This window comes from Engystomops pustulosus, chromosome 1, assembly GCF_040894005.1.
Source record: "Engystomops pustulosus chromosome 1, aEngPut4.maternal, whole genome shotgun sequence".
NCBI lineage: Eukaryota > Metazoa > Chordata > Amphibia > Anura > Leptodactylidae > Engystomops > Engystomops pustulosus.
Genome location: NC_092411.1, coordinates 175,983,564 through 176,010,023, shown reverse-complemented (window position 1 = coordinate 176,010,023; position 26,460 = coordinate 175,983,564). Strand labels below are relative to the sequence as shown.

At 45.7% G+C, this 26,460-nt stretch overlaps 1 protein-coding gene across 8 annotated transcripts in view; it reads left to right on the top strand.

Annotated features, from left to right (window-relative positions):
• MAST3 (microtubule associated serine/threonine kinase 3) overlaps nt 1-26,460 on the top strand; it is a 193,622-nt gene that overhangs the window by 97,314 nt on the left and 69,848 nt on the right. For 4 of the 8 annotated variants that reach the window (XM_072113934.1, XM_072113932.1, XM_072113933.1 and 1 more), the window contains exon 2: nt 3,442-3,531. The exons of the other annotated variants lie outside the window; for them this stretch is intronic. In XM_072113934.1, coding sequence (XP_071970035.1) covers nt 3,442-3,531 — 90 coding nt within the window. The remainder of the gene's footprint in view (nt 1-3,441; nt 3,532-26,460) is intronic. 8 annotated transcript variants of the gene reach the window in all.

Sequence of the window (26,460 nt, the reverse complement as noted above, 5' to 3'; positions counted from 1 at the left end):
CCATTCATTACCTGTATGAATGCAAATGAGATTATACGCCCCAAGGTCTAATTCGGTGAAGACTTTGGCTCCGCCTATGCAGTTAAGGATTTCCTTGATCAGAGGTGGTGGGTAGCGATTCTTCACCGTAATCTTGTTAAGACCACAATAGTCAACACACGGACGGAGTGAGCCATCCCTCTTGGCCATGAAGAACAATCCAGCACCAACAGGGGAAGAGGACTTGCAAATGATCCCCTTCTGCAGATTCTCCTTCTTGTAGGCTGACATAGTCGCGGTTTCAGGCACAGACAATGGGAGTCACCCGACCTCGTGGAGGAGATGTTCCCGGCAGCAGCTCTATAGGGCAGTTCAAAGGATGGTGCGGTGGCAGAGTCTCTGCATGCTTCTCTGAGAAGACTTCGACAAAGTCCATATAAGAAGGGGGGAGACCTATGACATATTAGCCACAGGATGGAGCCTCAGGAGACAGCGAGACTGACATTCCAGTCCCCAAAGAAGAATTTCCCCATTCTGCCAGTTGACCACTGGTGCGTGATGCTGCAACCACGGAAGACCCTAGGTGTGTGCGTTTCCCACACGCTGAGGACGGACTGGACAAGTCTCAAGAAAGTGCTCCGGACTGGCACAATAGCGGCAGAGATTCCCCTGTCTTCATCTGGAACGCTCTTGAGGTGTCAGTTGAGCTCTATCCACCTGCGGATAGAGGGTGGCAGAGGTGGTCTTTGGAAGACTGGAGCCAAGTTGGGCAGTCGACAGGTCCTGTTCAAGATGCTGTAAATCCAAGCGCTCTGAGAAGCGGAAGTCAATCCAAGTGGACAGGGAGATGAGACCACTGAGAGAAGATGGAAGGTCCTGTGCAGACAGGGCATCTTTAATCTGTCCTGAAAGTCCTTCTTTTAAAGGTGGCGACCAAGGCCGCTTCATTTCAGGTTAGCTCAGAAGCTGGTCTCCTTGGCTCAAGTTCAGCAGGGCGGTTTCAGCAGATGATGCCCGGGCTGGTTCCTCAAAGATGGATCAGCAAGGAATGTGGTAATATTAGCTGTAACCGGGTTGTTCCTGTCCCAGAGGGGGGTGGCCCATGCCAGGGTTTCCCACAAAAGCCACCTTTGACCGTTCTGTGGCTAACTGCGAAGGCATCAATTCAATGTGCAAGTGATGAAACCCTGGCACAACTTGGCATCTCTGTCATACTTAGATGGCATGGATAATCGCAGTCTGGGTTCTGCAGTAGCAGGAGGTGACGCAGGAACTGGACTTTGCTGCTGGGTAGCCAACAATTGCTGTAAGATGGTGTTGAACTGTCCAAGTTGCTGGCTTGCACAGCAATTTTCTGGGACTGCTGGGCCACGATGGTGGTATGATCAGCCAGTTCATGTAGTGCAACATTGGCGGGATCCATGGCTGTATCTTACTGTTAAGATTAAGGGGTAGTGGACCCACTGAACCACCACGAGCGATGACGTAAGCCGACACCTGGGAGCAGAGTCTAAGTACCCGGTTTTCACCAGAAAGTGCGTTAAGACTTGTTGCGGCGGGATACTACCTGGTCCACAGGCTCGAGTTGTGGACAGGTAGGAGGTCAGGATAGGCAGCACGGGATCAAAGATTCATCAGGGTTTGCAGGAAGAGGCCAGCTATTTATAACAAACAGGGACGACCAGCCCCAATCAATGGTGCACTGGCCCTTTGGCCCTTTATATCGCAAGAAACTGGCGCGCCCCAGACCACGGGAGACAACGCTGGAGCGCGGTCAGGTGAGTCAGGCTGCCGCGACCAGTCCGGGGGGACCATGGGGTGCATGGGTGCACCTGCGTTCCAGTACATGGGTCGCTGGAGCACCCATAATATTAGGCACTATGATATTGCTTCTGTTCATAAGAACATAACTACTAATAATATTACTAAATAATACTGCCCCCTATTCACCAGAATATATGTAACTAGTATGGACAATAATAATAATATCCGTACCAGTTCTGCTGGACGAAAAAGACATTTTAGTCTGATTTTCATAGTAAAATAAATCTAATTTATTGGGATATGAATCTTTGGGGTACTTTACACATTACAGCCTTATAGATGCAGTAGCCTTTTACACAAATAGAGCAACAGTTAATGTATATTGTAATAGAGTAGCTTCTCTCTGAACCCTGCCTGGCCCAGCTTACAGAGGTAGGTCTGTCTGGACAGGGGACTGGACTACTACAGCTTTGATAAGCAAACTGCCCAGTATTTGTGCCAAACTTAAGTATATGTGCCCAGCCTAAACAGTAGGGAAGGAGAACATGCCTCATCTGTTCTTTTTGTTGTTCTTTACAGTTTCCTAAAATCATATTTATTTCACAAATATCCACTTTTATAACATTTGTCAACCCATAGTAATAATAGTAAGCAAAAGCTTTATTGTCTGTTCCATCGTGCCAAGTTTATGAGTACAAGTGTTGGGGAGTTAATCAATCTGCTCTTTTTGTCTACAAACATATGTGTTCACATGTGAGTCATACATTACAATCTCATTCTGAGCAGTAGTTTGGGCTACTCTGCAAAGCAATTGGTGCTTGAGTCCCTTTTGAAATTGTTATACATACCACTTGAATGTTAAATAAAATCTTGTAAATACATAGCAGTATATGTATGCATTGGAACTGCATATATATATATATGAGTATAATTTGTTTTTTCAGTTAACACATAAAGGTAAGTAAGATTTGAAGTATTTCTATACATTTTCCTAAGGGTTGCAATTAAATGTTTGAAGGCCCCCAGTTCTGACCTCACTCTTCCTTTACAGTTTGTCTCCAAACAATCAAAGTCCAACTCTGCTCAGTCCCTCAGAAACCACATCTTCATTCTGCTTACGCAATGGGACCAGGCACCAAGCCCCCCATTCTCAGATTACGGAATTGCTCCCAAACATATTCAATACCATAGGAAAAAATAAGGAGTCACTCAATTCTCCAATAAAATTATATAGAAATTTTATTTCATTAACATATTTAAAATTAATTACAATGGATGTTAAATGGAGGATATCCAATACTAATGGTCTGAATAAGCAGTCCTCCCTACTAGCACAAAGGGTATATTCACCATAGACATATCACAGTTATTCACTTGTTTCCTCAGTATTTTAATAAAGTGCAGATTTGCCTAGAAAAACATCTACTAAGTCTAATGCTTAATCTTGGTGAAACTTTAAGTATAAGAGCAGTGTCTTACCCATAATGTGGTGTAGGTAGGGACAGCTATCAGACACCCCAACGCGCGTTTCGCCCACGCTTCCTCAGGGGAACTGCATATATATATATATGAGTATAATTTGTTTTTTCAGTTAACACATAAAGGTAAGTAAGATTTGAAGTATTTCTATACATTTTCCTAAGGGTTGCAATTAAATGTTTGAAGGCCCCCAGTTCTGACCTCACTCTTCCTTTACAGTTTGTCTCCAAACAATCAAAGTCCAACTCTGCTCAGTCCCTGTAGTCCATGCAGCCCAAACAGTCCCCTGCAAACCCTGCACCCATGGAGGTAAGAAGCTTAATGCTGTACCTCTTCTTCTGAATATTTGAATCTGTTTGCTTTCTGCTTAAAAGGAGTATATCAGCAGTTTCAACCATGGTGTTCAATAACGCCTAGACACAGTAGTCATATAAGGACTGCGGCTCTTAGGCCTCATGCAGACAAACGTATGCTCACACAAGCACACAACGCTGCCCCCCCTTGCCTTAGAAAAGCAAGCATCCGGCACCATAGCATGGTGAATTATAGGACATGTCCTATATTTTTCCATGCATGGTTACAGTGCGCCACACCCTGACTGGTCGCCTTAGGTGTCAATTGAGACCAGTATAATTTGTGGCTGGACATTAGTCTCCATTATGTTGGTGTGCATGGGGCCTAAGCTTTTATTAAAAAAAATGTACAATTAGCTTGGTCATTAAAGGCGGACAAACTCTTTAAGGTGTAAAACAGGTGAGGCGATAAGGGATTGAAAAATATAGTGATATATTCCCTTTAAACTTTACTTACGCTAGGAGAATTCTTTAAAGGCTATGTATATCTTAGTCAACTTTTTTTTCTTTTCTGCCTATTGTATTTATAAAAAGGCTAGTATAATTTTACCAATACGGATATGATAAAAATGTTCTACCCTTGTGCCAAACAATTTGCATGGATAGCTATACACAGAAGAGCTTTCTTACTGATGTCCATCTTGTTAAAGGACACCTTTAACTCATTGTATTACCATTACCTGTTAGAGCAGTTCTCAAGGATTCCATCTCAACCTTTATCTAGTTAATTCATACATTAATGATTCTAGAATCATATTTTCTATAATGTGATTAATGTCAATGAGGTTGGTCACATGGAGAGAGAAAGTGATGTCAGCCATGTTACCCCTCCCCTCTTCTCCCCCTGTTCATGTCTGTATGTAACGTATAGTTAAAGTACAACTGTAAAGTATAAACATTTTTGCACAAAGCAAAAATACGAAATTGTCTAATTTACTCTAATTAGCTATCTGCAGTTGTTTAGCTGCTAGTAGAGGTTTTACTTTGTCTCCCCAGGCTGCTTCCTGGTAACCATGGGAAACCGTATAGGAGAGCTAGATATAACAGGAGGCTTGATAGGAGGGCTGTAGGACCTTTAGTGTTGTCACAAGCATATGACTCATCACATGCTTCAGGTCATCCAATTACAGACATGCTTCCTGTTTCATATGAATGCCTTCAATGCTGTGGCTTCAATGCCCTGAGCAGACATCACAACCAGGAAGTGTCCGCCCACTTCAGGAAAAGCTGAGTGGATTTTACAGATAGCCTCATATAGCTATTAACCCTTTGTGGCAGGGTAGCTGCCACTAAAGCAGACTTTGGGTATGGAGTGAACATGTTGCTTGATGGATGTGGGAAAGCTGGGATTAATTAATGAGGATTAATTTGCATCCAGATGGAAGTCCTGCACAACTACCTGGTGCAGACAGGCTACATCAAAGGCCTGTGGAGCTGTGGCAGTGAACTGTTACTGTGAGTTTTGTGGTGCCTGGCAGTAGGCAAGCATCGGGTCAGGTAGGGAACCTTCATGTATAGTTAGTGCCGGAGAGGCTTAGACTTTATTTTTGCTTTTTTGGGGGTTTTTTTGCTGCAGAATAAAGCTGGCTGAGGTCATTTGTCCCCAAGTCGCACAGTGCGGATTGTGAATTTACTGGTGTGCTGGTGAATAGTGCCAGTCTAACGACAATCCTGGACCTAATCCCTTACACCTTATATCTCAGGATAGGAAAAAGTCAGTAGCATGATACAGGTATTGGAGTTGTCAACGGCTCTCCAGCTGTGCAAAAACTACTTTTGTCAGTAACTTTACAGTTACGTCTTGAGCAGTGATAGTGTTTGAGATGCAGTGTTTTCCCATACACATGTGAGAGACACAGAAATCAGCTACACCAGTACCGGACATGCTTTCTTGTCCTATACACATATGAAAGACACAGACACCAGCTACACAAGTATTTGACATGCTCTCCCATACACATGGCTGGTTCCTGTAGCAGTTGTATCTCTCATACACACAGAGATTGCAGGAAGGAGCATGGCAGCCAGCACCAGGAAGCATATAGAGGCTACCAGGACCAGGAGTGTCACATCATTATACAGGCAGGCCCGATTCTAGCCTTTCTAGCCCCATATACATACTTCCAAATTACTCCATATACACCCTGTTTAATTAAAATCCAGCCCATATATACAGATTCACCTTAAACAGTATATAGAGCCATGCTGCACACAGTATACACAGCCTCCACCAGTAATACACAGCCCCACTCCAGTTATACACAGCCCCATCCCAGTAAAACACAGCCCCCCCAGTAATACACAGACCCCTCCCAGTAATACACAGAGCCCCCCCCCCCCTCAGGAATACATAGCCTCCCTCAGTAATACACCATAAAGATTCCGATGTAATTGATTTTTCAGGTAGTACGGACTTGCCAGCACTTGGCAAGTCCCTACTACCAGCGATCTGCCACCCACAAAAAGGGTCCGCAATATGCCGACTGAGACAGGGACTTCATCCCACCTCACTGCAGATGCAGCCCTGTTTACAGACTGTCTGTCAAGCACTGGGAGGTGTGGCTGTGTCTGACATTCACTAATAAGCAAACTGCTAAATATGAAAATGGCTCATTGGATTCATCTCAGGCCATTTGTATACAGCTTTAGAACCTGATTGTTTAAGTTTACAGGCATATAGAGGGACAAGGTAGGAATAGGGGCATTACTTTCTAAAGGCAGTATATGAAAATTTGAGTTTAGGGGAGTTAATTTGCCTTACAGGTTCTCTTTAACATTGAGTTGGTCAAATCCCTCTCTACCCTCAGCTACATGATCTAAAAAGACAAGCTGCCCAGCTACACCCCTCCCATCTCACAGCAAATAGCTCAGTCTGATACAATATTCCTTTTTCTTTTTAGTGATTGGTTGTTTGCGAACGAGCCGGCACAAAGAGCTGCCTCTTGTTCGTGAACGGCCTGAGCTGGCTCCCATCAGTGAGCCCATCACTAAACCCTGCCCCTAAATGGCTCACCACGCCCCTTTAACCCCTTAATGCCTGACTGGCCTGCAGCTCCCTATTATATATTTAATAGGGAGCCATTCAGGAGCCAGAAGAGCTGGCTCTTCTCAGTGAGCGCAGCCTAATGATCCAGCTCCCTAAGAAGAGCCGGAATTCCCATCACTAATACTTCTCCTCCTCAGACATGTCTCCTCTTTTAGTCATGATCTCTTACACTCCATGTGTAACACTAACTCACTGAACAATATTTCCTCTCCAATGTATAGCAGTGTCGTGTTATAAGATTAAAGGCAAGGTCTTGTGATGTATATCTCTGTATATCAGTATAACAAGGAGGAGAAGGCAAAATCTCCCAATGTTATCTATTAAATGGAAAAGAGAGAGGGAGCAGACTCCCTGTACTTGTGAGATACAATGAATAGCTGATAACTTGTGCTAGGGAACACCACACAACCAAACTCTGGATGTAGAGGAAGCTGCAATTCGTAAATTATAAGTTATGAACATGTGACAACAAAAGGTCAGTGCAAAGTGCAACAGCTAAGTGCATCTTATTTTACTACAGGAACCTAGCTCCACATATGTTAATTGATTTTTTCCATCACAAAGGTGTCCACAGCTTTTAACGGATTAATTTCCATGGTTTTAACCAGAAGTGGTAAAAAAAGGTGAAAGTGATAATGAAGGAGATGTCTCAGGAGGCTAAATGCCAAACATTGATTTGATATGTCACATACATATGATGTACAGTTGGATACATGTTTGCTAGTCCTTTGCTTACAAGAATGCATTATATTTAATATAGAATAATGATATTCTCTACTTATGTGTTTGACTATACGAAGGAAAATCAGTGGCAAGTTGCCAGTATACCAAATCCTGCAGAGGGAAATGTCACATACAAGAGGAGGGATGTCCCTCTCTACCACTGAGCAGTGGCTGCAGATGTAATGAGGATGGGAACAAATCCATGGCGTTTCCAGGGAAACACCATCCAGCTCCTGGCTAACAGGAAAATAAGGGGTATAGTGCTGCTGAGTGATCACAGCTTTAGCAGAGCTAGCAAAGGGGAAACTCCATGCAGGAAAAAATTAACTCCTTCAGAGCTCTAAGTGCAGACAGAAAGAAGTGTGTTATGTGTGATGATGTACAGAAAATAGAAGACAGCACAAGCATTATTACTATATATTATAAACTGAACAAGTAACGGCACGTGATTATAGCCTAATATAGCTGTCAGTCTGTCCATAATTTAAGGACATATATGTAGAACTTATGCTGATTAGATTCATTGAGTAATAACATTTTCCTGCCTTGATCTCTCTGTTTGCAATAATAGTAGATTTTAAATGCATTTAACACTAAACTTAAACTTAAACTCAGTTTACTATAGCTGGAATTCGGCCCAAAATGAATCTACTTTACAAGGTACAGAAAACCCCAACCCAACATTTGATATGGATGAGTGTATTAACCTTTAAGTAAAGGAGCTTCCATAGGTGTCCATGGCACTTCTGCTATACAGGTGTTGGTCTTTGATTACACAGCATCTGATTAAAGGGGTTTTCCCATGAAAGAAAATTCTCACATTTCAATCCCCTAGTGATGTTTACACAACTAAGTGTTTTTAACCCCTTACTTTACAATTGTACTCAGTTTTATTGCTGTTTTAGCTCCTATCACTCCCTAGGCTGGTCAGTGCAAAATCCCAGGGTGTTGACGGGACCTCTCTAAGCAGACACATTGGGACAGATTTACTTACCCGGTCCTGTCACGATTCCGCGGTGCGTTGTCTGACGAGGATTAGGAGATGCTGCGATTCACTAAGGTTGTGCGTCCAATTTTCTGCATGTGTCGCTTCTGCGCTGAGATCCTCCGGAGTTCACTTCTTCTTCCTGGTGCATGTGAGTGCTTGATCTTGCGACACAATTCAGTTTTGTTCGACGGCACACCCCCCCATTTCTGTCGCACGCAAGCCGGCGCCGATGCGGCACAATCCGATTGTGTGCACCAAAAACCTGGGGCAATTCGGCGCAAATGGAAATATTCGGGAAACCTCACGGAATCGCGGTCCGCAGACCCTTAGTAAATGAGCCCCATTATGGTCTATCTAGTTCAGTGGGGTGACAATGTGGTTAGATTTTCACTTTATATACACTTTCATCTTGCTTCTGACATTGCACTAACACACTGACGCATAGATGGAGAGATGAGAGTTGATGAGATACATGATTTACATACATGACAGACAGAGGCCAACAGACTTTTACACTATTACACTTTTAGCACTGCTACATCTCTCACAGATATGTGCCTGCCTCCCTCTTCCCCCAGATCACTTATCTACTTGTAGTATGTAGCCACTCTCACTGCTCACAATGTGCTGAGTGATACATAAGTGATGAGTGTCTCTGAGCTCCTTGCAGGGGACGTGGTTACAGGCACAGAGGAGAGAGACACAGAAACAGCAAGCAGGGCTGTCACACAGGAATCCAAGATGGCGGCCACCGAACCCTAAGTCAGAAGTTACAGAGGAAACTGAAATTGTGTACACCAGGACTGGTAGAAAGTTGGAATTATATCTGTGAAATACTGTATTTTTGTTAATAACAGTGAATTAGAGCATAGCTCCCAACCGACCCGATTTTGCCGGGAAAGTCCCGTTTTTCTTACCTCTGCCCCGCGTCACGGGCAGCTATGAGATTGTCATGGATTTTCCCACCCAGGTCCCGCTGTTTCCCGGCACTGTGTCCGCATAGTAAATACTTTGAAAGCCAGAACTGATAGTACAGAATGGCTTCTACAGACATCGGGAGGGAATCCTTTTCAGAGAAGTGTCGGCTTAGCGGAGACCAGGGACCACGTCATCAGGTTCAGATCTCTATCCATATATGGTCACTGCATCTCCTAGGGTTCCCCAGAGCAGACATCGGGCAGGGAATCCTTTTCAGAGAAGTGTCGGGTTAGTGGAGAGCAGGGACCACGTCATCAGGTTCAGATCAGCATCTGTCCATATATGGTCTCCAGGGATTCCCCAGACACAAGCTCTTAAATTAAATAAAGTTTTGCCCAGGCTGGGATTCAAACCTGGGACCCTCTGCACTATAGACAGGAGCCTTAACTAACTGAGCTATAAGCCCAGTGATACAGAGCTGAGGATTTCTGGTAACTAAGAAGTGTTATCTGCCACTGTTACATTGTGACACAGACTTAAAGGGGTTATCCGGGTTTAAATTTTTTTTTATGTCCGGGCTGGGGAAGGCTAGTTAAACATAATAAACATGTACTTACCCCCTCCGGCGCCGCCGTTGTCCCGCGCCACGGTCCCTTCGATCCGTGCCCCTGTTTGTTTACAGGGGCACGGAAGCCGCGCACAGGGAGCTTCCGGTCCACGATGTGGACGGCTCCTCCCATGCGTCCCTATCTCTCAGCGTTGTAAGCGCTGAGAGATGGTGCGCATGGGAGCTTCCGGCCGGCCGGAAGCTCCCTGTGCGCCGGTGTAATGAAACCGGCGCACAGAGAAGACAGGCCGCGGCGCGGGACATCGGCAGCACCGGAGGAGGTAAGTACATGTTTATTATGTTTAACTAGCCCTCCCCAGCCCGGACATAAAAAATTTTTTTAACCCGGATAACCCCTTTAATGCACTGATATATAGAGAGGGATTATTATTGTAATTATTGAGACTATTATTATTATAAATGTTATTATTTTTATTATTATGGAGATGATTATTAATAATAGTAAAAATAATAATAATCATCTCAATAATAATCTCCATAATAATAATAATAATAATCTCCATAATAATAATTATAGTCTCAATAATTACAATAATCTCTGAGATCCCTCTCTATATACCAAGGCATTAAATTTGTGTCACAGTTTAACAGTAGTCATAGTTCTTAGTTACCAAAATTCTAATCTTGATAATCACAGAGGTTATAGCTCAGTTGGTTGAGGCGCTGTGACATTATTGTACATGGACACTGCAGGTTCTAGGTTCAAATCCCATAGAGGATAATTTTTTTTTTTTTATTGAGATGATTTTTATTATTATAATATGGCTAAAATTTGGGGCGTGGTCAGGGAATGATTGGGGGTGTGGCTTAGGGGGATTTGTCCCTCTTTCCCTTTCACAAATGTTGGGAGGTATGAATTAGAGAATGTGTTATTTTGTTATCCTGAGTACATATAAGAAACTTGTCTTCGTGGAATACCCCTTTAAGCTTCAAATGGCGACCTTGTAGCTCTACACTAGAGATCTGTACATCCTTCATGAACATCCATACAGGCTCCACAAACTCCGCTCTGGGGCCTAAGGTAATCATTTGTAACAACAACGACAGGCTGCTAAAGGAAATGACTCAGAAAATCAATACTGATTAAAGATCAAATTCATAAATCATCTCTCTGCTGCTCACTAGACTTTGTTAACTTTGTACTGTACATTAAAGGCAGTGGCGTAACTAAAAGCTGATGGGCCCCAGTGCAAAGTCTGTGCCAGGCCCCCATCTATAATGTATGGTTTATAGTAATAGTCTTCTCATATGGGAAAGTGACACCATAAGGGCCCCCTAAACCTCTGAGGGCGGGGTGCGACCGCAACCTTTGCACCCCCTCAAGTTACGCCCCTGATTAAAGGTAAAAACTTGTAAAAGTAAATATGGCTTGTGTATTTTAATTCTTATTCCTATCTATATGAAAATAAGATTTTAATCTTCACAAATTCTAATGTAGTGAATCTACATATGAGAGAGTTATAAGCTCCACATATTTTAAAATATAATTCTGTGGAAGCCATACAATGTGTTTATACAGTATATAGCCAGCCAACCCCCAGTATATAGCCAGTCCCGCAGTATACAGCCAGTCCACCTAGTATACAACCAGCCTTGCCCCCCTGTATATAGCCAGACAGCTCCCCCAGTATACAACCAGCCCCCCTCTATATAGCCTGCCTCCAGTAAACGGCCAGACCCCCCCCAGTATATAGCCAGCCCGCCCACCCAGTCCATCCCCAGTATATAGCCTGCAAGCCCCCCAGTATATAGTTAGCCCCCCCATATATACCCAGCCCCCAGTATACAGCCAGCCCACCCAGTATACAGCCAGCCTCCCTATACATAGCCAGCCAGCCCCCCCCCAGTATATAGCCAGCATGCTCCCCAGTATATAGCCAGCCAACCCCTCCCCTGTATACAGCCATTCTGCCCCCTCTGTAAACAGCCAGCCAGCCCCCCTGTATACAGCCAGCCCCCGCCTCTTTATACAGCCAGCCAGCCGCTCCTCTGTATACAGCCAGCTGCTCCTCTGTATACAGCATGCCAGCTGCTCCTCTGTATACAGCCATCCAGCTGCTACTCTGTTTACAGCCAGCCGCTCCTCCGTTTACTGCCCCTCCTGGCTGCCCCCCCTGCATGCATACAGCCATCCAGACCCTCCCCTGCATACAGCCAGCCAGACCCTGCCTTCATACAGCCAGCCAGACCCTCCCCTGCATACAGCCAGCCCCACCATTGTATACAGCCAGCCAGCCCCCTCCTCTGTATACAGCCAGCCGCTCCTCTGTATACAGCCATTTTGCCCACCTGTATACAACCAGCTCCCCCCAGCATGCATACAGTCAGACCCTCCCCTGCATTCAGCCAGCCAGACTCTCTCCTGCATACAGCCAGACAGACCCTCATCTCTATGCAGCCAGCCAGCCCCTCCCCTGTATACAGCCAACCAGCCCCTCCCCTGTATACAGCCAGCCCCCGCTGTTAACAGCCTGCCAGCCAGTCCCCCATACAAATAAAAAACCATGTACTCACCATTACGACACTCACCTGCTGTCCCGCTACTTGAAGCAGTCTGGCCAGCGATGACAGCTCCGTGCATGCTGGCTGGACTGCTTCAAGTAGCAGAGCTGCAGGGGAGCTTTGGAAAGGTGAGTACATGGTTTTTTATTTTTCCACCGGCCCCACCAGGAGCCCGGCCCGCGAACCAGATGTGGCTCAAAAGAGTCACATCTAGCTTGCGAGCCATAGGTTTCTCGGACCATGTTTTAACATGTAAATTGGAATTAGTTCACATTCTTTTAAATTTTGTATATAATCCTGCTGGGCATTGAAAGTTTGGACTTTTTTTAATTTATAAATTTTTGAATTCACAGTTTTTTCAAATTTATTAGGTACTTCTAAAGGGTGCAGTCACATGTGGCATTTGAGATGTGTTTTTAAACACATGGCAGAAATGCATGCATTTTACATTTTACCATGCGTTTGGCTAGTTAGGCCTCTTTCACACTTGCATTGTAGATCACGTCAGAGTCTGATCAGTGAAAAATTTACATTTTTCATCAGAGTCAGATGAGAGAAAATCAGTCAGTTTGTTCAGTGTCTCAGTTTTTCATGCGCGTTTTCAATGCGTTTTTCACGCAGAGATAACGCGCTTGAAAAGGACTCAGGACTGAGGTCTACCTTTTCTAAGGCAATTGATGCAAAAGTAGAGTATGCTGAGATTTAAACTTGCGTTAAAAAAAACATGCATGTGTGCTTCAAAAAAAAGTCTGAAAAAACCCATTGATTACAATGGGTCAGAGTGAAATGCAAGTCAAAAGCACACACAACACACAGGTAAAAACCGTGTGAAAGGGGCCTTAGAAAGCATTTTTCTTCGTTGCAGGAAGTTTAAGCAGCTGTGAAAATGTTATCCACACATCCACACATTACACAATGATCTACTGCCACTAGGCTACATTATATAACGAACTCGAGGTTCTTAGTTACATTTTGATCAAATTGTATAAGCCCAGTTACCACTTCACTGTGACCTCGTTGTAGTGGGTGCCTACGCAATTGAGTGCGGCATCACAAGGCATCCACCACCGCTGCAGCACAGCACCTGCAGGCACCGAGACCCGGTTGCCCCCCAGCACCCATACTGGCAGACATAGTCCCGGTGGCTCCGGGCCCCCACCAGCACCCCACCACAGACATAGTGGATGCCATGCAATATCACACCATGTGAACAGGAAAAAAGGCTCACCATGTGTGAACAGGTGTTGAATACTCACTGTTCCATGTGGTCTCGGACACTAGCTGAGAGGAAGTAAGCGGCCACTATATGCATATACTATATGTCTCCTGCTAATTTAAAAGCACCTGGGTCGAATGGGGTAGAGTGCTGGTACCAGGCAAAAAACAAAATAAATGAAGGGATAGAATATACTAAACCAACATGGGGAGAGAAAAAGAAGTGGACCACACATCACAAAATGATCTACTGCCACTAGGCTACATTATATAACGAACTCGAGGTTCTTAGTTACATTTTGATTAAATTTTATAAGCCCACTAACCACAAAGTATGCCACATAAACCTATCCCCTTAAGGACACACCGCATTTACACATTTAGGACATAGCCCGATTTCTAAAAAAGTTAAGTGCAATGAATAAACACTCAATTTTAGATGAATACGCCAATTAACTCCTGATATGTCACATCTGGCTTATGCTACTATAAAAAGTCAGCTCTCAACTACATTCATACGTAGCATATACATTGCATTTTGAAACACAATACAAGCACTGAGGAGAGGAGAGGAGATTAACCCCTATGAGCACCGATGTATAATAGTATGTATGTCCGGGAAAGTACTTGTCGCAAACGGACATACAATTGCATCGGGCTTCTGGCACTAGCTCACAAACGGTACCAGAAGCAGCGGGTATCAGCTATATATCAAATTTGACACACCGCTCTAACAGACAACAGATTGCCCCCCCCCCATGCCATTTACTGGGGGGATCTAATCCTTTTCATGGTAGCCCCAGGGTAGAGAGCCCAAGGGCAGCCTGATCACTCCTGCAGTCAGACCCCTTCTGACACATTCTCATAGAAAAACGTAATAAAGTATCAAAACACAAATACAAAAAAGACACATATTTGGTATTGCCACATCCAAAACAATCTGCATAATAAAACAAAATCCTTATTGGACCTGCACGATCGATGCCATAAAAACCCTGGAAAACTTTCTGAAAAAGAGAATTTTTCATCAAAACCCTTAAAAAAATGCTCTAATAGTTGATCAAAAAATGTGTCCCAAATTGAGACAGCTAAAAAGAACAACTGTTCTCGCAAAAATTAAGCCCTTAACCAAGGGCGTAACTACTGTGTTAGCGGCCATAGCAGCTGCTATTATAAAAATAATTATTTATTTATGTAGCTCCTACAGATTATGCAGCATTGCACAAAGCATGCCCAATTGGTCCCTGTCCCATTGGGGCTCACAATCTAAACAACCTAACAGTATATTTTGGAGTGTGGGAAGAAACCCACGTAAACACGGAGAGAACATACAAACTCTTTACAGATGTTGACCTGGGTGGGTCTTGAACCCCGGATCACAGCATGTACACCATTATATACACGTTATGCTGCACACTGTATAGCATAGTATGTATATAACATAAATGTGATGCATATATGCTGTATCTGTAATGTCTATTGTCACGGGTTCTCCCGCGATCCCTGTCTCGGATCGCGGGCGCATCCGTGCTCCCCCGTGTGCCCCCGCTGCGGCCCGGTCTCCTCACTCACCTCTCCCGGCTCCTGCTCTTCCACGGACTGCTGAAAATTTAAAGGGCCAGCGCAGCGCTAATTGGTGCACTGGCTGAACACCTCACCTTTAAGAATACTGCCTCTTCCTGTGTCCCCTGCCGCATCTTTGTGCCTCATAGCCTTAGAGAAAGCTTCCAAGCGAGTATTCCTGCGTTCCTGTATTCCTGCGTTCCTGTGTGTTCCCGCTCCTGAGTCCTGTGTTGCCATGTTACCTGAGTTCCTCCGTGTTGCTGTGTTCCGTGTGCCTGTGTCCCTGTTCCCACCTGCCTGGACCTCCTGTTGCTGACCCCGGACTTGAACTTGACGTTGCATCTCTGCCGCCTGCCCTGACCCTGTGCCTGGACCTGTCTACGAGATTGTCATCCGCTAAAGGTACCTCGACCTCGGCTGCCACCGTGGGCTAGTCACACCTGGGAACGACCTATTGGTATCCTTCCGCAGCAAGTCTAACCCGCTTTGCGGCGGGCCCTAGTGAATACCGGGTGCCGCTAGGCTCTGGTTCCAGGTGTTGGCTAGTTCCATCTCCCGCGGTGGTCCAGAGGATCCACTGATCCTAACAGTAAGATCCGGCCATGGATCCCGCCGAGGTTCCGCTTCCCACTCAAACAAACTTTGCCGCCATAGTGGTCCAGCAATCCCGGGAGATTGCCGCTCAACGCGAACAGCTGGATCAAGTCACCACCATGCTGCAACAGCTGCTAGCCGCCCAGCAACAGGTTCCCGTGTCTGCTCCCGTGGCTCCTGCAACCCCGGTCTGCCTTCCTGCTGCTGAACCACGACTACGGCTGTCTATGCCCAGCAAATTTGACGGAGACCCCAAACAGTGCAGGGGTTTTATAACTCAATGCTCTCTACAAATAGAACTTATGCCTTCGCAATTTGTCACGGAGCGTTCCAAGGTGGCATTTTTCGTTAGTCTTCTCTCTGGGAAGGCCCTGGCTTGGGCCACTCCTCTTTGGGACAGAGGCAACCCGGTCACGGCTACTCCTGCGGCTTTTCTGGCGGAGTTCCGGGCCGTTTTTGAGGAACCAGCACGGGCTTCTTCTGCAGAGACTGCGTTGTTGAACCTGCGCCAAGGCAACTCATCTGTGGGAGAGTATGCTGTTCAGTTCCGCACCCTGGCCTCTGAACTTGCCTGGAACGATGCAGCTCTCATCGCCACCTTTAAGAAAGGACTCTAGCCGCAGGTCAAAGATGCGCTGGCGGCTCGGGATCTACCGTCAACTCTGGGTGGTCTCATCACACTAGCCACTCAGATAGATGTCCGGTTTAAGGAACGCGCCGAGGAACTTCGCTCTGAGCATCCTCAAGCTCAGGTAAGATGTTTTCCCCGCCTAGAACCTGCCTTCCAAAGACCGCTCCAGCCTCCGCCTGTATCGTCTGCTGAGGAACCCATGAAGGTGGACAGAATCCGGCTCTCTCTACAAGAGCGTTCTAGAAGACGACAGGAGAACCTTTATGGACGCAGCCCTGGTCTCCCAACATCACTTCCCAGTGGTTCGTCTTGAGAAACCATTGTCCATTGCCTCAGTCAGTGGCCAGATTCTTTCCGTGCCCATCCGGTTTCGCACGGAACCCCTGCTTCTGCAAGTTGGAGGCTTACATAAAGAAAGACTTTCTTTTTTTGTACTACCCCAAAGCACTTCCACCCTCCTGTTGGGTCTCCCCTGGTTGCAGCAACATGCCCCTGTGCTGGACTGGTCCTCTGGGGAGATTCTCCGTTGGGGCCCGGCTTGTTCTTCTCATTGTATGGAGATCCCTCGTCCGCTCCCTGTCTGGACCTCCACCTTGTCTCCCAAGCCCCTGGAGGGGCTCCCCGCTCCATACTTGGATTTCGCAGATGTGTTCTCCAAAAAACAGGCTGAGACTCTTCCTCCACATCGTCCCTATGATTGCCCCATGGACTTGCTGCCCGGCTCTTCTCCTCCACGGGGTCGGGTGTACCCGCTCTTGGTACCCGAAACAGCCGCCATGTCTGAATATATTAAGGAAAATCTGCAAAGAGGTTTCATACGTAAATCCTCCTCTCCAGCTGGCGCAGGTTTCTTTTTTGTCACCAAGAAAGATGGCTCACTTCGCCCCTGTATAGACTATCGCGGTCTTAACAAAGTCACCGTTAAGAATCGCTACCCCTTGCCGCTGATCACGGAGTTGGATCTTCGTGGTGCCTACAATCTTATTTGCATCAGGAAGGGTGACGAGTGGAAGACTGCCTTTAACACCCGTGATGGGCATTTTGAATATTTAGTTATGCCTTTTGGATTTTGCAATGCACCAGCCGTTTTCCAGGAATTTGTTAATGATATCTTCAGGGACTTATTGTACAGCTGTGTTGTGGTTTACCTGGATGACATCCTCGTGTTTTCTGCTGATCTCGAGTCCCATCAGTTCCATGTACGGCAAGTGCTCAGTCGCCTCAGGACTAACCATCTCTATGCCAAACTGGAAAAATGCCACTTTCATCAAAGGAGCCTTCCATTCCTTGGCTACATTATTTCCGACAGAGGCCTGCAGATGGATCCCGATAAACTATCTGCAGTTCTTCAGTGGCCACGCCCAGTAGGACTGCATGCTATCCAAAGATTCCTGGGCTTTGCCAATTATTATAGGCAATTCATTCCACATTTTTCATCCCTGGTAGCTCCACTGGTGGCGCTAACAAAGAAAGGTGTCAATTCTCGTCTCTGGCCCCCTGCGGCTGGGGAGGCCTTCACGAGATGAAAGACTGCGTTTTCCTCTGCATCTGTTCTTACCAGACCTGATAACGAGAAGCCATTCTTTCTGGAAGTCGATGCCTCTTCCGTAGGAGCTGGAGCGGTTCTTACCCAGAAGGGACCTAGGGGCCGAACTCTCTCCTGCGGCTTCTTCTCCAAAACATTTTCCTCCGCAGAGAGGAATTATTCTATAGGGGATCGTGAGCTTCTGGCTATCAAGCTTGCCTTGGAGGAATGGCGTCATCTGCTGGAGGGAGCTCGATTTCCAGTCAGTATTTTCACAGACCACAAGAACCTCCAGTACCTACAGACAGCTCAACGGTTGAATCCACGTCAAGCCCGGTGGTCCCTCTTCTTTTCCCGTTTTGACTTCCAGATCCATTTTCGCCCAGCCGAGAAAAACATCAAGGCTGACGCCCTGTCACGTGCTTCCGATGTTATGGGGGAGGACTATGCTCCTAGACACATCATTCCTCCAGAGAGGCTTGTGCTGGCAGCGCCGGTGGACCTTCGGCAATTACCCCCCTGCAAGACTTATATACGACCTGGACTTCGAAAGAGGATCCTGACCTGGGGACAATCATCTCGAGTGGCTGGACACCCTAGGGTGCAGCGCTCTGTGCCCCTCGTTTCCCGTTTCTATTGATGGCCTGATTTGGTCAAGGACGTTCGGGATTTTGTGCGGTCTTGTGCCTCTTGTGCTCGCAATAAGCCCTCACGACAAAAACCAGCTGGTCTTCTGTTGCCGTTACCCGTGCCTACCTGCCCGTGGTCTCACATGGCTATGGACTTCATTACTGATCTGCCGCCATCATCTGGCAATACCGTTATCTGGGTGGTAACAGACCGCTTCTCTAAGATGTCCCATTTTGTCCCTCTACCAGGTTTGCCTTCAGCCCCACGTCTTGCCAGTCTCTTCTTCCAGCACATCTTCCGGCTTCATGGCCTTCCCCGGCACATCGTTTCTGATCGAGGTGTTCAGTTCGTGTCCAAGTTCTGGAGATCTCTTTGCAACCAGCTGCAAGTGAAATTGGACTTTTCCTCTGCCTATCATCCTCAGTCCAACGGCCAAGTAGAGAGGGTGAATCAGACTTTGGGGTGCTATCTCCGCCACTTTGTGTCCGCTCGTCAGGATAACTGGGCTTCTCTTTTACCATGGGTGGAGTTTTCCTACAATTCCCTGGACTGCACTTCTGCTGGTTCTACTCCTTTCTTTATTAATTACGGTCTGCACCCACGTCCTCCTCTTCCGTTACCTGTGTCTTCAGATGTTCCTGCTGTGGAGGACTTGGTACAGGATCTAAAAGCCATCTGGGAACAAGTCCGTACCTCATTGCTCCAAACCTCTGCCAAGACCAAGCATCAAGCAGACAAGAAACGTCGGCTTTTTCCTGTCTTAGCTCCTGGTGACAGGGTCTGGTTATCCTCAAGGTACGTCCGACTGAAGATCCCTGGCTACAAATTGGGACCCCGGTTCTTGGGTCCATTTGAAATCCTCAGTCGCATCAACCCGGTGGCCTACAAATTGCGGCTGCCTCCTAGCATGCGCATATCCAACTCCTTCCGCGTTTCCCTCCTCAAGCCAGTCATCTTAAACCGCTTCACCCGACAAGTTCCTCTCCCTCCGGCCCCACAAGCGGACTCTACTGATGTCTTCGAGGTGAAGGAGATCCTGGATACTAAGACAGTGAGAGGTAGGCGGTTGTTTCTGGTAGACTGGAAAGGATTTGGTCCTGAGGAGAGATCTTGGGAGCCAGAGGATAACATCTTGGACAAGAGCCTGCTCCAAGGGGGGTACGAAGGGGGGGGTACTGTCACGGGTGCTCCCGCGATCCGAGGCAGGCGCATCCGTGCTCAACCGTGTGCCCCCGCTGCGGCCCGGTCTCCTCACTCACCTCTCCCGGCTCCTGATCTTCCCCGGACTGCCGTGTGCGTGCGTCCCCGCCTCCTAGGGCGCGTGCGCGGCTCCTGCCGGAAATTTAAAGGGCCAGCGCACCGCTAATTGGTGCACTGGCTGAACACCTCACCTCACCTAAGAATCCTGCCTCTTCCTGTGTCCCCTGCCGGATCTTTGTGCCTCATAGCCTTAGAGAAAGCTTTCAAGCGAGTATTCCTGCGTTCCTGTGTATTCCTGTATTCCTGCGTATTCCTGTATTCCTGCGTTCCTGTGTGTTCCCGCTCCTGAGTCCTGTGTTGCCGTGTTACCTGAGTTCCTCCGTGTTGCTGTGTTCCGTGTGCCTGTGTTCCCGTTCCCACCTGCCTGGACCTCCTGTTGCTGACCCCGGACTTGGACTTGACATTGCATCTCTGCCGCCTGCCCTGACCCTGTGCCTGGACCTGTCTACGAGATTGTCATCCGCTAAGGTACCTCGACCTCGGCTGCCACCGTGGGCTAGTCACACCTGGGAACGACCTAGTGGTATCCTGCCGCAGCAAGTCCAACCCGCTTTGCGGCGGGCTCTGTAGAATACTAGGTGCCACTAGGCTCCGGTTCCGGGTGTTGGCTAGTTCCATTTCCCGCGGTGGTCCAGAGGATCCATGGATCCTAACATCTATATACTTTATGGCACAGATTTATTAAAGCCTCTGCGCCAATTTCTGCCTGACTTTGCACACTCTTTTCAGTGTAAACTGCTTGCACATATATTTAAGAAGTGTCTGTGTCAAATTTGTGCCACGCGCAACAAAAAATTTTTTGCATGTGTGTGTAAATGGTTCTATATATGTGCGCATGAGTGTATAAATGTGTGATTGTAACTTGGATGTGTGAGTATACAAATATGTATATTTTTTAAGTGGGAAGAGGGGTCCATTTAGAAGCCTTTTATAGGGCTCGGCCTCTCCTAGTTACGCCCTAACCAAAATATAAAAAATTAAAATTAAACAGTTATGTCTCTGAAAAGATGGCAATGCTAAAAAAAGGGAAGACTTTCTCAAAATTAGTTTTAATGCAGTAAAGATAAAATAAGTTATATAAATTAGGTATTGCCGTAATCATAAAAAATTGTAATAAAAATTGATGATTTTCATTTCCTCCTCCAAAAAAGAATTAATAGATTCTCATCAATAAGCTATAGATGCCCCAAAGTGATGTACAGTGGGGGGAAAAGTATTTAGTCAGACACAAATTGTGCATGTTTTCCCATTTAAAGGAGTATTCCCACAAAGACAAAAGGTTTGCCCATAAAAGAAAATGCTAAAATTTCAATCCCCTAGTGATCCCCTTGTTTACACAATAAAGATCTTTTTTAACCCCCTTACTTTACAATTTTACTCAGTTTTCTTGCAGTTTTAGCTCCTATCACTCAATGATAGTCAATGTAAAATTGTGAGTGTGTGTCTAAGCAGACACATTATGATTCCAGGTATACATACACTTTCATTTAGACTCTGAACATTCACTTGTACCTGACACATAGAAAGAGAGATGGGACAGATCAGAAATGAGAGATGATGAGATCCATGAAATGCAGATTACACAAGACATTCTCAGCTCTGCTATAACAGCCATAATATACAGATAGCTCTGCTATATACCTCCCTCCCCTGGATAAAGACCTTATCTGCCTGTAGCTCTCCTCATGATCTGTTGCTTGCCGGCAGGAAGTCTCGTCTTGGAATGCAAGAGTGGGGGCCACTGCAGAGAGCAGCTCAGTGCAGCGTCAGACAGGAGAACAATATGTCCTCCTCAACCCTAAAGTCAGAAGATTTAGGGTCCGGTCCAGGGGCAACTGAAATTGTGTACACCAGGATTGATGGAGGCAGGTTGGAATTATATCTGTGAAATGCTGTATTTTGTTAATAACATTGTATTAGAGAATGGGGGAGACCTACTTATGCGTCCGCCTGAGTTCACCTGTGCATTGTCTGATGAGAATGCATTGTCCTGCAATTCACTAAGATCGTGCTTTCGAAATTCTGCATGTGTCGCTTCCCCGCTCAGGTAAGTGCCTTGTCTTGCAACACAATTTGGAAGTTAAATCCTCCACTCAGTAGCAAAGAAAATCCCGGCACTCGCAAATAAATGCAAATCGTGTTTTAATGGTAAGATAAACTTACAGCATGAAGTGCAGGGACACAAAAACAGGAACGCGTTTTCGGCTCGATGCACGAGCCTTTGTCAACCACATCATGTAGTTAAACATCACACACTTATACACAAAGTTGCGATATAAACCCCGCCCACTGACGTCACATCCTACCGGAAACGGGATCTCCGTGGTGTGACGTAGTGGCTTCAGGTATTCTCCTCGTTCTGAGCACGTTTCTAGAAGAAGAGATAGGGGACAAGAGTCAAAATTGCATCATTTATCATATCAAAATAGGACAAAGATAGAGTTCGTGTAACATAAGAACATCTCAATTGAAACTCTCAAAATATCATGAAAAATCTCTTAAATCATAATCACGATTTAACCCTCGTGGTTCCAAGGTCCCTAAGGTATGTATCCAATAGGCCTCGCGGCGGCAAAGAAGAACCTTAATATTGCCACCCCTACGGGGAACTTGGACCTGTTCGATTACTTGGAACCTGAGCTGGGAGATGGAGTGTTTCCTTTCGTGGAAGTGGTAGGGAATTGGCAGTAATCTGTTGTTGCACCTAATGGTTGACTTATGTTTATTGATGCGGGATTTCACGGGTTGCATCGTTTCCCCTATGTATAAGTATCCACAAGGACACTTTATGGCGTAAATTACATTGTGGGAGTTACATGTAAAAAATCCCTGTATCTTAAAGGGCTGACCGTTATGGGGATGATACAGTATATCACCGCGAAGGATATTCGAACAATCAGAACAGCTCAAACATGGGAACGTGCCTCTCTTCTGAGTCGCAAGAAAAACTTGTTTAGGTAACCTTTGTGTGCCTCCCATGTCAGCCCGTATAAGTTTGTTCTGCAAATTAGGAGCCCTCTTATTGCAAATTAAGGGAGGGTTCTGAAACTCCTCAACCTTAGGGAACGATGTTCGAAGTATGCGCCAGTGTTTCCTGACTATTGTGTCAATCCTGCTATTAAAGGGATGGTGTTGGTGGCTAAGGATTATCCTTTTTTCCGCTCGTACCTTAGGTCTAGCTGAACCCATGGAGGCAGAGCTTCTGGCCGCTTTTAAGAGGTGTTCGGGGTAACCTCTATCCCGGAATCTAGATTCCATCTCGTCCAGTCTATTCGCCTTAGCGCTCTCCTCTGACACTATTCTATGAACCCTTTGGAACTGGGAATTGGGGACAGACTTTTTCGTGGCATAAGGTTGGTTACTACGGTAGTGTAAAACACTATTCCTATCTGTGTCTTTCCTGTATAAATCTGTGCCTAGAGTCCCATCGGTCCTTTTGTATACCACTGTATCCAAGAAGCTGATGTTTACTTCGTTATAGGTCATAGTGAACTGAAGTTCACCACGTATCGAATTAAGATGTTCTAAAAAGGTCCTAAGGGTCTCATGTGGCCCCGCCCATACGCAAAACACATCGTCGATAAAACGACGCCAAATTTTAACATATCTCGAAAAAAGAGGATGTGTATACACATATTCCTCTTCAAAGGCTGCCATATAGCAGTTTGCGTAGGGCGGGGCCACATTGGACCCCATTGCTGTCCCTCTCTTCTGCAGATAGTAGTTATCCTCTACGAGGAAATAATTTTCAGAGAGGACAATTTCCAGTAGTTCCAACAAAAAGGACCTAACTTCTACAGAAATAGATGCATCACGGTCCAACATTTTGCCAACTGCTTCAATTCCCAGTTTATGTTCAATTGATGTATATAGGCTGACTACATCTATTGTAACCAATAGGTCGGTAGGTGTAATATCATCCAAATGCTTGATTATATCAAGAAAGGATGTTGTGTCTAGAAGAAAAGAGGTAGTCTCCTTCACGTAAGGTGTCAGAATCCTTTCTAGCACTTTAGCAGGGGGTGTCAATACAGAGTTAGTGGAGGCCACAATCGGTCTTCCCGGGGGATTGACCAGGGTCTTATGGACCTTAGGTAGAATGTATAGGACCGGTATTACTGCTCGAGGTCCAGCAGTGAACGCACCTCCTCCTCAACCACCTCTGACCCGGTCTCAGGTACTGTACCCAGTTTAGTTATCAACATCTCTTCTAAAAACTTGGATCCAGCCCAATTGAGTCTACTACAAAAAGGACTGTCGTTTAGTCCCATTGGTAAATATGACTCTTTCCTTATGGACTTGGATCTGCAGAAGTTCTTTAGAAATGTGAGATTGAAGGCATATTTTGCCGATCCTATAAACACCGATATGACCTCCATGTCTTCTAATACTATTTCCTCCGATACAGGGACTCTTCTGAAATTGGGTGATCTGGGTTTGAGAAATAAAAGTTCATTCAATCCCCCCAAAAGGTTTCACCCAGTGGAGACTTTTATTGATGTAGTGAAAAGGGATGTAGCCATTACTAACCAACAGTTTCACTTAGGAAATTTTGAAATATCTAATAATCTCACAGGTGACGAATATAGAGCTCTTAGGTCCCTCGGGTCGGACAAGGATATTATTTTGAAGCCCGCAGATAAGGGCGGTGCCATAGTCATTATGGACAAGGCAGCCTATCGTAAAGAAATATATCGCCAGTTGTCCGACCAGGCGACCTATGAGAAACTATCGTCTAATCCAACGGCCCGGATCAAAAACAGACTCCTGACATTGGTCAATACAGCTGAACGAAAAGGTTTAATTGACAGCAATATGGCTAGATTCTTAATTAATCATGATCCGGTAATACCGGTCCTATACATTCTACCTAAGGTCCATAAGACCCTGGTCAATCCCCCGGGAAGACCGATTGTGGCCTCCACTAACTCTGTATTGACACCCCCTGCTAAAGTGCTAGAAAAGATTCTGACACCTTACGTGAAGGAGACTACCTCTTTTCTTCTAGACACAACATCCTTTCTTGATATAATCAAGCGTTTGGATGATATTACACCTACCGACCTATTGGTTACAATAGATGTAGTCAGCCTATATACATCAATTGAACATAAACTGGGAATTGAAGCAGTTGGCAAAATGTTGGACCGTGATGCATCTATTTCTGTAGAAGTTAGGTCCTTTTTGTTGGAACTACTGGAAATTGTCCTCTCTGAAAATTATTTCCTCGTAGAGGATAACTACTATCTGCAGAAGAGAGGGACAGCAATGGGGTCCAATGTGGCCCCGCCCTACGCAAACTGCTATATGGCAGCCTTTGAAGAGGAATATGTGTATACACATCCTCTTTTTTCGAGATATGTTAAAATTTGGCGTCGTTTTATCGACGATGTGTTTTGCGTATGGGCGGGGCCACATGAGACCCTTAGGACCTTTTTAGAACATCTTAATTCGATACGTGGTGAACTTCAGTTCACTATGACCTATAACGAAGTAAACATCAGCTTCTTGGATACAGTGGTATACAAAAGGACCGATGGGACTCTAGGCACAGATTTATACAGGAAAGACACAGATAGGAATAGTGTTTTACACTACCGTAGTAACCATCCTTACGCCACGAAAAAGTCTGTCCCCAATTCCCAGTTCCAAAGGGTTCATAGAATAGTGTCAGATGAGAGCGCTAAGGCGAATAGACTGGACGAGATGGAATCTAGATTCCGGGATAGAGGTTACCCCGAACACCTCTTAAAAGGGGCCAGAAGCTCTGCCTCCATGGGTTCAGCTAGACCTAAGGTACGAGCGGAAAAAAGGATAATCCTTAGCCACCAACACCATCCCTTTAATAGCAGGATTGACACAATAGTCAGGAAACACTGGCGCATACTTCGAACATCGTTCCCTAAGGTTGAGGAGTTTCAGAACCCTCCCTTAATTTGCAATAAGAGGGCTCCTAATTTGCAGAACAAACTTATACGGGCTGACATGGGAGGCACACAAAGGTTACCTAAACAAGTTTTTCTTGCGACTCAGAAGAGAGGCACGTTCCCATGTTTGAGCTGTTCTGAATGTTCGAATATCCTTCGCGGTGATATACTGTATCATCCCCATAACGGTCAGCCCTTTAAGATACAGGGATTTTTTACATGTAACTCCCACAATGTAATTTACGCCATAAAGTGTCCTTGTGGATACTTATACATAGGGGAAACGATGCAACCCGTGAAATCCCGCATCAATAAACATAAGTCAACCATTAGGTGCAACAACAGATTACTGCCAATTCCCTACCACTTCCACGAAAGGAAACACTCCATCTCCCAGTTCAGGTTCCAAGTAATCGAACAGGTCCAAGTTCCCCGTAGGGGTGGCAATATTAAGGTTCTTCTTCGCCGCCGCGAGGCCTATTGGATACATACCTTAGGGACCTTGGAACCACGAGGGTTAAATCGTGATTATGATTTAAGAGATTTTTCATAGTATTTTGAGAGTTTCAATTGAGATGTTCTTATGTTACACGAACTCTATCTTTGTCCTATTTTGATATGATAAATGATGCAATTTTGACTCTTGTCCCCTATCTCTTCTTCTAGAAACGTACTCAGAACGAGGAGAATACCTGAAGCCACTACGTCACACCACGGAGATCCCGTTTCCGGTAG